The 13,851-nt window shown below is 32.5% G+C and overlaps 2 protein-coding genes across 2 annotated transcripts in view; both read left to right on the plus strand.

The window, feature by feature from the left end:
• Positions 1 to 8,210, plus strand: LOC106124364 (serine proteinase stubble). The gene is made up of 8 exons (XM_013320936.1): positions 1 to 531; positions 1,858 to 2,037; positions 5,040 to 5,426; positions 6,428 to 6,605; positions 6,783 to 6,975; positions 7,292 to 7,396; positions 7,598 to 7,705; positions 7,867 to 8,210. Exons 1-8 carry the CDS (start codon positions 183 to 185, stop codon positions 8,041 to 8,043), a joined length of 1,677 nt encoding a protein of 558 aa, XP_013176390.1. The 5' UTR covers positions 1 to 182; the 3' UTR covers positions 8,044 to 8,210.
• Positions 8,211 to 10,901: 2,691 nt separating this feature from the next.
• Positions 10,902 to 13,851, plus strand: part of pio (zona pellucida domain-containing protein piopio) — a 34,342-nt gene continuing 31,392 nt past the window's right edge. The window contains exon 1 of the mRNA XM_013321260.1: positions 10,902 to 11,296. The gene's annotated coding sequence lies outside the window, so the exon portion shown is untranslated. The remainder of the gene's footprint in view (positions 11,297 to 13,851) is intronic.

Consider the following 13,851-nt stretch of genomic DNA (forward strand, 5'->3'; position numbering starts at 1 on the left):
TCAAAGAAAATGTTAGTGTCGGCCAGTGACAGAAAGTGAAAAGAAACGCACCGTAGCGCGCAACTCTTTACTTCCGAAACACAACAGAGATCGGACGTCTCAATAAAAATAAAGTTAAATAAAAAAAATTAAAAAAAATGATAAAACGGTGAACAGACAATGGGCCAAATAAAAAAGTGAAAATGTGTACACAATACGTAATACCCGATTCGATCGCGGGAAGATTTCAAAAAAAGAACTTCAAAATACGCAGAAGAATTTGTGATGTGAATTTTAAATTCGGAACGTTTTTATTTTTTTTATTGTCAACGGCTTTTATAAGTTGCGTGCATTCGGAAAGTGACAATGACGTCTTGACTTTAGAAGACTTAAATTTAAAAGATGATATTGCATCTGATAGAAGAAGACCAGCCAATGAGCAAGAGAAAGATATTCTTCTTCTAGATGCGTTAGGAAGGAGAAAAGGCTCTTATCATAACTCTTATGGCGCCCCACAAGAAGAAGATTCCATTATGGATTTATTAGGCAAAAGTGAGTATTTTCAAATAATAATCGCACAAAGTAACTTTATTCAGGGCCAAGAAATAGTTCAATTACAGAAGTATTTTCCAAATAATTGTATTAACCAATCTATATAAACTTCAATTAAAACATACATTAAAATATACTTAAAACACCCTAATAAACATATTAATAGCTTTTATTTGCTAACAACTAGTTAATTCAAAACCTGTTGTTTTTTGATAATTGTTATCAACATGTTTTACATTTTACTAACACTCTGTATATCAGACTAGTAATTTTCACCTAAACAACATCTACATTTGAAAAATATAGTTTATAAAAATAAACAAAAAATTCGTTAGAAAAGATAACTAAATACAATTTTTTTCTATTATACAATTAAATTAAAAACAAAATAAGTGTTTCGTTGACGCAATATTTTAAACCTGATGTTATACACATTACATAATAATTAATGTTCCCACATTCCAATTTAAAAGAATTAAAACTCTTTTCACACACAACTTTTTTTACTTATTTATTTTTAAAACGGTCTTGACAAGTTTCCATTTGATATGGCCAGTATTAAATAATGTAACGACATTAAAAAAGAAGAAAAAAAAAACAGTAAACACGCAGCAACGTCGCGCATAAATCAGTGCAACGGTGATCGACCGACTTGATTATTTTCACTATCAAGTTCAGAACAAACGCTCTTACTATCATTGATTAATGGCGTATTTATACGTAAATATTTGCGCGGTCTAATGAACAGTATATCTCACTAATATTATAAATGCAAATATTTGGATAATCTTGGATGGATGTTTGTTAGAAGGTATCTGCAGAACGGCATCATGGATCTCCCTGAAATTTGGCATAGAATAGTTTTTTAATTCCGCCCGGACGGAGTAGCTGGCGATAGCTAGTTCAATTATATTTCTATAATATTTGACCAGCATTTATTGTTTGCTAAATTAAAATTTGACTTTAGCTTTGAATTTATTATCGAAAAAACTACTAGAAATTTGCCCACTACAAATATTTATTTACCTTTAAACTAATATCACAGTTGTTTTTTTAAATACCTTCATATATCTAAAAGTGTTTATACAATTCTAGCTTTTGCACGCGATTTCATTTGTGCAGAATTAAAAAAACTTAATTAATAGCATAAATATTCTTCCAGACTATGGTCTACATCTATGCCAAATTTCATCAAGATCCTTTAAGTCGTTCCCGAGATAACTTCTAACACACAACTAAACATTCGCATTTATAATATTAGTAAGAGACAAGACAGTAAGTTTTTAATTACCTACCTATTCATACATACATACCTTTATTTTCCAGTGATACCACAAACGTGCAGATACCGTGGTGCGAGGTATCCATGCGGGCTGAGCATATCATGCGTTCTTGGCGGCGGTAAGCCACTGGACCTCTGCTCTGGCGGTATGATATGGGCATGCTGTGTCGACCGGGACACAACTGAGAAACCAGTCGAGACAGCACCTGTGGTACATAACGCAAGTAAGTACTCGTTAAAATATTAAATACTTGAAAAAAGTATGATACTCGAAAAATAATTTGGATATCTCGAAAGCCTACAACAGAGTATCCTAGTATTATAGGTTAGAGTTAATTATTTAAATAGGCATATAATATTTACAATTGTTAATAATACTTAATGCAGGATTTTAGTTAAATGTCCCTATGCATGTGCATTCGTATTAACCTAATTAGTAGCGTAATAATTGATAAAATTTTGATTAACAAATTATATGTGAGTTTTAACTTACGTAAACTTACAAATTCGTGTGATATAAATTCTAATATTAATTTGTGAATGTAAACAAACAAATATTTTCACAATAATACTTAATATTAACACAAATATAACATATTTTAATTAAACTTTGTTCTTGTATGTTTGCGACACAAACACAATTTTCATTCGGAAACTGAATTGTTTGACGAGCTAAAATGAAATTGTTTTTAAAGTACCGTCGTCTTCAAATTATTATTGAAGTGAAAATTACGATTAAAATAACGCGTAATTTGGTATATGCCATGAACTTGTATTGACATATATTGTCATCTCTTACATTCTCTTAGAAAAAAGAGAGATAGCGATATCAATATCTTAGGCTGAGAAACTATTTGAGAACTCTTTTACTCGAGACATATTTAATTGTCTCTAGTTCTCTCGAGTTGCATATCTTTGACATCTAAAACAGTTACTTACGTGTCATAATTTTTATTCACGCAGCATTCTGTTACGAAATCGTATTTCATATTGGTATAACAATAACGCACTCTCTCCTAATCCTTGGCGCAAGTGAAACGCGAAAGCAAACACATCACATATCCTTATGATAAACAAAATATTGCTTACAAATTCCGAAATGGTGAACAATGTTTGTGGGCCTAGCACGAATAATTGCGACTAGCGCCTTCATATCGTCAATTACGAGTATGTCAAAGTATGATATTCGGTGAGATATTATGATATACTCAAAAACATTGGTGCTAGGGCACTGTAAAATTCCAAAAACTCCAATAAGGCAATGTTTAGTTAAACAAATGATTTAATCTTTTGATCCCCATTGACTGATATTGAAGGATTAGGTCAGCGATGAAAGAACATTTGCTGCCTACAATTTAAACGAGAGATGTTATTTATTATAAGAAAGTTTTATTATTACGTCTCTGTGCCCCCCTATTCCCGCCCTGCACGTTACAAATTTCATGACCCCTATCTTAAAATAAACTATGTCGTAACAAGTAATAACGATGAAAAAGTTATTACTTAAACAAATCGCTGTGAGTTCATCACATGTACCACACAACAATTCACGCGCTGTTTAGTCTTACTCGTAGATTGCAGCGCTTCGCAATCACAGCTGTGTAGTTACATCCGGTGTACATCTTTGTACTTCTTATGTGATAATTTACAAAAACTATAAATTATTTAGCTAAAAATAAGACACGACTGCAAGCATAATATAAATCGGAATTGAATATGATTACATTTCTCTTATAATTCTTTACAAGTCCAGTTCCAAAAACATTTATTTTCTCTCCCTCGAACTTAATAATGTAATCTCTCCGACCCTTATTGAATGCCTGTACAATTGATATATGTAGCCGTGGATTTCCACTGTTAATAACTAATAGAAAAACTTACAGTCAGTCGGTCCCTTCATAAAAGACAGATGTTTCGTCAATAGGTTGGAAGGTAGTTTGGTTGAATAACCCTTTGTCACTACCGATACCTGTACCACAAATATCTCGAGCGCGGAGAGATTTAAGTGAAATTTAAGTGAAAGTCTCAAATTGTATTACGTCCATTGGACCGTAAACACAATGGTGTGTAATAACACTGCTTAAGAGCGACACGTGATACGAAAAATAGATGATAATTACGGGATTTCGTTTCGTATCCGGTCGCGAAGCACTCAGTCACGGAAACCTTTCATTTCCGCAACTATACAAGTACGGTTAGGGATTTTACTATTATAAAATTAGAATTTACATCTAATAACATAATTATTTATCGGACGTTAATGTTAAGGAAAACATTGTTAGGAAATCTGCATATATACCAAGATATTGGAGGATTTGTTGAATTCAACCAATCCGCAATGTGTCAGCGTGGTTAACTAAAGTTTAGTATCCCCTTGTACGTTGAATCTTCTTGGTTAATTTTATACATATCGCTTAATTAGACTCATAGTTATTTAATATACAAAACATTACAAATTAATATATTTATTACTTTCAATTCAGTAATGGTAACGATCATATGGTAGAGGTAACTTTATCTCCACAATAGCTATTTCAACTTGACTCTTAAAATGTAGGACGAATACATAAAACGTAACCGTTACGTAATTCTTAAGAAAGTAAAAGTTTTCGACGCGAAATCTTATAAAGGATGTTTTATTTTTCTGTGTTACATAATGTTTGCTTTTATATATATATAATATATGAATTAGAAAGCCATGTAAAACATATACTCGTATGTTAAGAAAAAAACGTATCATTACTACTTATAATCTAATTACAAAAAAAAAGATAATAAAACTGTCCGATAATATATTTGCTTAGCCATTTTGTGACACGAAACGAGTAGAAATAATAAAAACAAACGTACATGCGTGTGATACTACAATTTTAATTTCTATAGTTTCGTTGTCAAATTGCATACATTAAAATATCGAAAGTCGAAGTGACTGATGTTAAGGTTCTAAACATGAGAACATCGGAATATGACTTAATTATATTTTAAACTAGCTGTCGCTCGCGACCCCGTGCACGTGGATATATAAAAAACTTAATTAGTGTAGACTATGTGTTCATTCAGACTATGTTCTATAAGTATGTCAAATTTATCGATCGAGATCTGTTCAGCCGTTCTAGAGATATCTTTAAACATCCATCCATCCATCCACATCACATCCATCTAAACATTCGCATTTATAGCATTTCTCCCTAGCATCAAATTTTTACAAACAAACATTTCATAACAGGTGATCTGATAGAAATTATTGGTACATTTCCACACGACAACTACGATTATCAGACTGATACTAACCAATTCGAAGATCCAATTATCATCTACACGGAGCCTAACAGACCTAAGCCACACTACAACCGCCCGAAACCAGTAACAGACCGCCCCGAACCGGATCCGAGTGGACAGAACCGGCCGAATCTGGATTGGAATAAACCAAATTACGACCAGAACCATTACTTTCATGTAAAACCATCGTACCATGAAAGCACAACATTACATCCAACACCGGACGACTTTTACACATCCAATCATTTCATGGGTGATGCAAATAATGGTGGTGATGATGATTATGTACCAGTTCACACGAGCGGTCATAAACCGCAGAAACCTAGTTATCCGGGTGAGATAAAATTTTATCAAACAAAATTACGGGAATTTTACTTGGATTGAAATATTGAAGATGGGGAAACTCAAGTTTGCTTTTATCTTTCTTTTTCATTACATTAATATTTTTGGTACAATTAAACAAAAGATTTTTGTGATCATTTGTGCAACCTTTTGTGTCATAAATAAAATAATACAAAGCGCTAAAAAAATCTACGATACAACCCACCATAGTTAAATCTTCTAATATCTTCTTTATTATAAAGAAATTACAAAAACAAAAAAAATCTAAGTTACTATTCACACACATAACTGCTAACACAAAGGCCTTTTATACATTTTTTTATTAAAACTTGAGTTTCAATGTCGTCAATATTCGGTATATCTGTTTCTTGCTTCTACCAGCACTGCGATTTCATAATCATCATGCACTTTCTTATTATTTGTACAGCACCCGCTTTTTCACAGTTTTTAGCTATAACACGTGTCTATGGTGTTTCATTTGGTTCAATTGTATTTGCAAAATATTTATCTAAGACTTATTTAAAGAAATAAGTCTTTTCCTTTTTTAAAATTGGCCAATCTTGACTTACGTAATGTGCAGGATACAATGTTTATGAACTGTACATCGCATAAGATATTTGAAAAATGCACCAACGTTTTAGTGGTATAAGAGGCCACTGTAATAAGTTGCTAATTATTTAAGAATTTATATACCTAAATGTAGCAGCGTTTGAGTGTTGATTATTTATATTAATGGTAACGGCTTTCGAAAGGTAGAGATAACCCTAAAACTAACTGAGCATGTCAGAGATAGTATAAAACATGTTAGTACTAAGACATCATAAGTGGTCGTGAAGTAGCTAATAAAAGGGAGAAAAAGATATGATGAACTACAGTTTACAGCGACTAATTCTATTGACCATAAAGCTTTTATTATCTAAGCAATATCTCTAATAGTACTATAATTTAGAGACATTCTTTTTAAGGACTGAGATTGAGTTTACACTATTCCAGGTTGTGGCGAGCATTACACCCGGTCGAATCGCATAGTAGGCGGCCATTCGACTGGATTCGGCTCTCACCCCTGGCAAGCCGCGCTTATCAAGTCAGGCTTCCTCAGCAAGAAACTCGCCTGTGGCGGAGCGCTTATATCTGACCGATGGGTTGTAACTGCAGCTCATTGTGTCGCCACGTAAGTCTTATAACTATTTTTTAAGTCATATTTTTAACTACAATAAACTAACTCAGTGTATACATCGAAGTATCTTCCATACGATTGTAAATAGTCGCAATTATGCCCTTAATCCAGACACCAAAGATATCCTTAAAATAAAAATTAATACGTTAAAAATGCTTACAAATTCTTCAGAACTCCCAACTCCCAGCTGCGCGTCCGACTGGGGGAGTGGGACGTGAGAGACGCGGGAGAGAGGTACTCGCACGAGGAGTTCGCGGTGCAGCGCAAAGAGGTGCATCCCTCATACGAGCCCGCCGACTTCAGAAATGATGTCGCCCTGGTACAATTAGACAGAGGAGTCGTTTTTAAACAACATATATTGCCGGTAAGTTATTAACAAAATAGAAGTATGTTAGATGTATCTGGTTCAGTTTTCACTGACGAAACAGCCATACAAAAATCACATGAAAGTAATTGATTTAATAAAGCACGTAACCTTACTTACCTGTATATTACGATTAGTTTACACTGCAGAAGTAACTTTACAAGAGCAAAATATTATTGTAATAGTGTCGGGATTTTCAAAGATAACGTGGTGGTGTCAATGGACTCGTATGTGCGCGTAGCCTGTAGAATCTAGAACAAATAATATTTGCTGCAAATCAAACCCATTGTATACAAAAGATTATCTTACTTTCCAGGTTTGTCTACCGCAGAAACAGATGAAACTCGCGGGTAAGATCGCCACCGTGGCAGGCTGGGGCAGGACCCGACATGGACAGAGCACAGTACCCTCTGTATTGCAGGTAAAAAAATCTGCAAATAAAACAAAACGCGCAATGTTATTAACATACGTACCTTCACATAATTTTCAGAATCATGTTTAACGTTGTTAATTATGTTCGAAACAAAAAATACTTCAAAGTACCTTCATTAGACGACTTTATCGTTGCAACACGTATAATACTTTTTGAGAAAGTACCTACAATTATTATATATTGTAACAGGAAGTGGATGTAGAAGTGATACCGAACGAGCGATGCCAGCGCTGGTTCCGTGCAGCGGGCAGACGCGAAACTATACACGACGTCTTTCTATGTGCCGGATATAAAGAGGTAAAAATATTATACTTTAATTTTTACAATTATCAGAACTTATTAACTTACTATTATTCTCTGAAAATAAAATTAGTACATTAAAAAAAAATTCGTGAACTTTAAAAAAAAACATGCTACAGCGCCATCTATTGGTAACTTATAACAACTATATATTTCAGGGAGGTCGTGACTCCTGTCAAGGGGATTCCGGAGGACCGTTAACAATGAAGATGGAAGGCCGTAGCACCCTCATCGGACTGGTTTCATGGGGTATCGGTTGCGGCCGCGAGCACCTCCCCGGAGTATACACAAATATACAGAAGTTTGTTCCCTGGATAGACAAACTCATCAGTTAACTGAATATAAATTACTCATTACATCTACTCATTAAATCTACCATATGACGAAAATCTTGATGGACAGAATAATAAACGGATATTTTACTCTAAAACGAAATGTAGAAATTTCAATGAACTTTTCTAACTAACAATATGAAGAATATGATTTACATATTAGAATCAGATTTCCAGCAACAATAAAGAAAATCATACCACTTATGAGACTTACGATAAATGTTTTAGGTACAATCACAAAATCATCATATTTTTATAATATTTGAATAATCTTGCTCGAAAATTACAAATTAATCGAGCAACGTAAAAATTATTCAGTTACCAAACATTTACTTGAACTTTAACAGTGATTGCATTTAATTATATGAACATAATTGTAATCAAGACTAATTTTACGTCAAATATTTAGTACTAAGTTAATATTATTTACCGTGGGTTTCTGAGACTAAAGTCCTCGTTTAAAACATATTGTTCTCTCTGTTTTGTCAAAGATAATGACAAGGACAACGATATATTTTATACAGAGATTTTGATCTCAAAAACTAACGGTGTGAGGCACATTAAATAATAAATGTGATATTTTCTGCTAATAGTGAACTTTTTCAACTTTTGTAAATATTTCTTAATAGTAACTACGTGGTCTAATTTTTTGTTACAATATTTGTATGGTTAATTTATTTTTACATTACGTTTTTATTGTTTTTGTTTACTATATTAATAGTAAATTAAAATGTTTATACATAATGGTTGTTTTATTTTACACAATCCTAAGGAACACATCATAAAAGTTATAAATCTAAGGTCAAGGTCATCCATCGCATTTATAATATTAGTATGATATACCTAAAAACTCGCCTTTATATTTATTTTCTATTTGGTATAATTTAAAATATAGGATTTTTTCTACTATTGACTTTTTTTAGAATATAATACCACGCCATCTGTTGAGAAAAAAGTACATTTAAAATAAAACCTGATCTACTGATATCAAATAGTAAGTAAACAAATATCCAAGAGATGGAAGCACTTGTAACACTCATAATATCGATTAATTAAAAGTTTTAGCATTATCAGGATCAAGAAATTAAAAAAAAAAATTGGCAAATAAAATATGATGAAGAAATTGCAAGAAATATTTTCCTTTGCATCTTAAAATTTACAGCCCATTGACTGCGCGTTGAAGTCTTTTGTTAAGAAATGTTTTTAAATCAATTTTAGTATTACATGGTAATATAAAACAATATGATATTCTAACGACCCATTTTACTTATGTATTTTAGTAAATAATGTGAAACATAACCACTTTATTTTTATGTAAATTTTCTTACAGATTTTAAGTGTTTGTCTGAAAACTAAATTGTCTTGAATTATGTTAACTCATTTTGCATTATGATTGTCTTAATTTAAAACTTAATTTACTTAAATGACTAAACATTATGATGTTCAAAGACAATTATTATTAAATCTATTTTTAAGCGAACCAGAATTAATTATCATTCAAAAATAATTTTTAAAACCTAAGTTATAAAGTTCATTTTTCTTCTTTATGGACTATATTCTTACTTCATAGTATAATCAAGAGGTAAAATCCGGTTCTGCATTGGAAATGGAGGCTGTAAAAAACATATTTGACTTGCAAAAACCTGACCAGTGTTTCAAAATACATTTTGTTCTCGGTACTGACTTGCATAATATGTTCTGGTCTGACCATGTCTCCACAGACCACACATTATAAATGGTAATTAACGAAGTAGACTTTTTTACAATTTTTTTGCAAATTGCTTGCTAAAACTGATCTCTATATACTATGCACTGTTATTAGAATGTATTTTAGTTTTTACCTATTGTCGTTTAATTTCAATTTCGATTTATTAGATACTAGCTGTTCCCGGCAACTCCGTCCGCGCATTTCTAAAAAAAACTTAATTATTAGCCAATGTGTTCTTCCAGACTATGTTCTGTATTGCATATTGTTCTGTATCTGCAAATTTTCAGCGATATCCATCCATCCATTCGCATTTATAATTTAGTAAAAGAATTAGAAGTACTAGAAGATACTGAATCGATTAGTTGATAAAAATGAGGAAACATAGTAATAAATTATTATAAATTTGAGACGTAATACTTTTGACGCTAAGAACAATTGCACAAACAACTACTTAATATGAACAAGAAAACAAAAAAGAATCACAAACTCTCATGACCATAAATATGAACAATATCATTGTCTTTAGAACACGATTTTTTTATTCCATGGACCAGTTTGTCCGCCTTTGAAATGAGATTTTTAATTTTCATATTCCAACCTTCAAAGTTTCAGCTCTTTAAAAGGTAACTTGTACTTCAAGTTTTTACTATCCCAGTCTGTGATGTGGACGATATTTTACGGAGAATCAAGTTATGTTTATTTATGGACCACTTGGCGAGTCGTGTTCTTACATCGAGAGCGAGACAAAAGCCAATATTGATGAGGATGCATCAAATCTGTTAACGTATATAAGACTTATGTATTAAATAATTAGGACAGGAATACATAACAAATATACCACTCGTGACAAAAGAAAATATTTTTCCTTATCCAAAACCAAAGTTTTTTCACCCAAATAAAACATTGTATGACCACACAATTAAATATAAATTTATTAAAATGCACTAAGGAACGGCTTAAGTAACTCTGAGTATGATAAAAATACATAAAAAATATACCCACCATATATTAGTCATCTCAAAGTCTTCCCGTCATGGCAGAACAAGTTTAAATATCCTTTTCTGACATCATCTTATGTTTTAACTATGTACAGTCTTGCATGAATTCATCGATATACGACCTTTTTGGCTCCAACGGACCGGTTCGGTCTCGACGCCCGCGCAGTGCAACTGGCCAGTTCTTCACACGAGTAGCGAACGCGCGGTCGCCATGCGAGAAAAAACGATGATTAAAAACGAATACGAACCACATAGAAATACAAATTAGGGCGCCATTTTATTTCAAATTTAGAAAATTATTTCTTCGATCGAATTTTAAAAAATTTGTTTTTAAAATTAAGAAATAATCGTACTGCAGTCAAAGCATCTGGCCAGACGAAGGATGTGAACTTTTTTTTGTAATTTTATTTGTGCGCCTTCAAAGGAATGTGGTTTTAGTGTCCATGCAAAAAGAACGTGTGTTGTGTGAGTTATTTTTATTGTTTCGATGAGTGTGAAACGAGCCCTTTGCTAATAGTCAGTGTTGTGTAAAAATAAGTTATCGCAAAAGGTAAGGTACCTTCACTTTTGTTTTAAAACGTATTGAACCAATATTTTACAATCCATTGATTTACTGTTTTGTAAACAAAAACTACCGACCTCGGAACTTGGACCGACCATTAATCACTTACAGAATTATCTTTACCTATTTGGTAATTACTTCTACAATTAACGTAGATAATAGCTATATGAAAATATCAGTTTTAAATTAAAGAATATTCAAACTTCTTACTAATATTATAAACGCGAATGTTTAGATGAATGGATGTTTGTTTGAAGGTATCTCCAAAACGGCATGGATCTTGCTGAAATTTGGCATAAATATAGAACATAATTTGAAAGAACACATAGGCTAACTAATTAAGTTTAATTTAAATTTCTCGCGAACAAAGTCGCGGGCGACAACTAGTGTAACAATAATTGTTAACATTTCAAATGTACTTATAAGACTGTAACTTATAATGTTGAATGTTTTACATCGCTTGCAGAGGTCGTAAAATATGTAAGACAAGGATCATTAAACGCCCCTCTACATAACTTGTGGTCAACAATTAATTAAACGAGTTGAATAGAACTCGTTTTATCAGAAGTCAGATAGTAATCAACGGGTTAATTATAAGACAAACAAAATTATAATATTGTAAGGTATGCTCATCCGATGAAAAGAGTTACATCTCTTAATATGTCGTCTTTATAATAAATAAAATTGGAGTGTCTATATGTTATCATATATCCTATTTGCTTCACTGATAAAATATACCAATTTTTTTATATCTGACTGCCCGTCTGTCTGTCCGCAAATCTGCGTTTGTTCCGGGAATCTCCGAAACGACTTATTTGATTTTGACGAGAATTTGACGGGAACGTTATAGGCTTTTTTTTATGAGCTGACAGTCTCAAGCGCTTGTTAAACTTATAACTTTTTTCGTCGAACGTGTTATATATGATATTGGATTGCAATAATATATGTCATTTTGGAGGGTGGATTGAGAATATGTCACGAAGCATAACACCTATACTTGTATTAAACTATTTATTAAATAATTGGTTCACTTCAACATAATACTTTTCAATACGTCATCAATTGATTCAATTACATTCGCTTACATCGCCATTCACTCTTGTACCTTGTATTTGCGATTATGGATTTTATATTTTTGTCCAATTTGTATTGACTTATATCGATAATTTAAACAATTTAAGACACAGCGCTACAAATCTAATAGACTCGGTTTTCTTACTAATATTATAAATACAAATGTTTGTATGGATGGATGTTAGAAAGTATCTCCAGAACTGCTACATGAATGCTGAAACTCGGCATAGTTGTAGAACATAGTCTGGAAGTACACATAGGCTAATTAAGGTTTTTAATTCAGTGCAGACGGAGTCGCGAGCGATACCAAGTTATTTACAAGCCGTAAAATACAGGCAAAACAATATAAACTGTCTTGTACGTAATATTTATAAGTAATATAGGAATAATGTTGAATAGAATTAAAGACAGTTTATTACACGAACGTTTTCAATATTCAGTTGCATCTCACGCAAGACAACGATTAAGCGATTAAATACTTGTCTTATGTCGATGGCCGTTTCGTTCCAGCTTAGTCTTCAAGTCAAGGTTGCACGCCTACACTTCGATTGTACACCCACGATGTCAATGACGTCACCGCATTCGTAATAACTATAGGTGAACAAAACCGGAACTTGTTTGCTCATTGTAAATTTTGGTTGAAAGAATGTAATTGTTGAAGTTAGAAAGAATTTTTTATTCTTTACATTAAATATTCAAATGTTTGCTTTGCAAAGAAATAACTTCATTACGTGTAATTTTGATAAGTTTTCCATTAATTAAGGATATATGAGAGTTGATTAAGAAAATATTTACAAAACGATCAAATATTTTCGACTAACCTTAATAAAAGGCACAATTTATACATTTATAACAATTGTATTGACACTTCGCCGTTTTAATTTATTTAGTCTTCTTCTAATAAATAATTGTTCTACTGCTACAATTAAGATTGATTACTTTAACATTAGTATAGATTTTTCAAACTAAATCAACACGAAATCTCTCCATAAGTTAATAATTAACATCTATGAGTGATGAAGATTTGACATGTGGCTCTCAGATAGAATGCATATTAATAGTTACACTTTCAAGACTCTTCATCATCAGCTCACTATACGTCCCCACCGAGGGGCTCAGAGCCTACCCTAAGTTAAGGATGATTAGGCCACAGTCAACCAATGCCAAGTGGCCAGCGTGGTTGACTTTAACATATCTTTGAATTTCTTCTCAGATATGTGTAGGTTGCACGTCAGATAAATGTACACATGTAAATCGGAAATCGAAAAACACATTGATACATGGCGGGATTCGAACCCAGGACCTGCAGATTGCAAGTCAAATGCTTGTCTCCTGAGCCACCGACGCTCAAGACTCTTATAACACATCATTTAAGCTTCATTAATTCATTTACTTACACAAACCATTAAGCAATGCCACCTACATATTCATCTGATGCGTACAAAACTTACAAAACGTACGAGATGATG

Source organism: Papilio xuthus, unplaced genomic scaffold (genome assembly GCF_000836235.2).
Source record: "Papilio xuthus unplaced genomic scaffold, Pxut_1.1 DF825946.1, whole genome shotgun sequence".
Lineage (NCBI taxonomy): Eukaryota > Metazoa > Arthropoda > Insecta > Lepidoptera > Papilionidae > Papilio > Papilio xuthus.

Excerpts from the sequence above, each read along its gene's own strand:
- LOC106124364 (XM_013320936.1), top strand. The coding sequence starts at position 183 with ATGTGTACACAATACGTAATACCCGATTCGATCGCGGGAAGATTTCAA. Across the intron at positions 532-1,857 it reads TATGGATTTATTAGGCAAAA|TGATACCACAAACGTGCAGA; the intron begins GTGAGTATTTTC and ends TTTATTTTCCAG. Across the intron at positions 6,976-7,291 it reads TTAAACAACATATATTGCCG|GTTTGTCTACCGCAGAAACA; the intron begins GTAAGTTATTAA and ends CTTACTTTCCAG.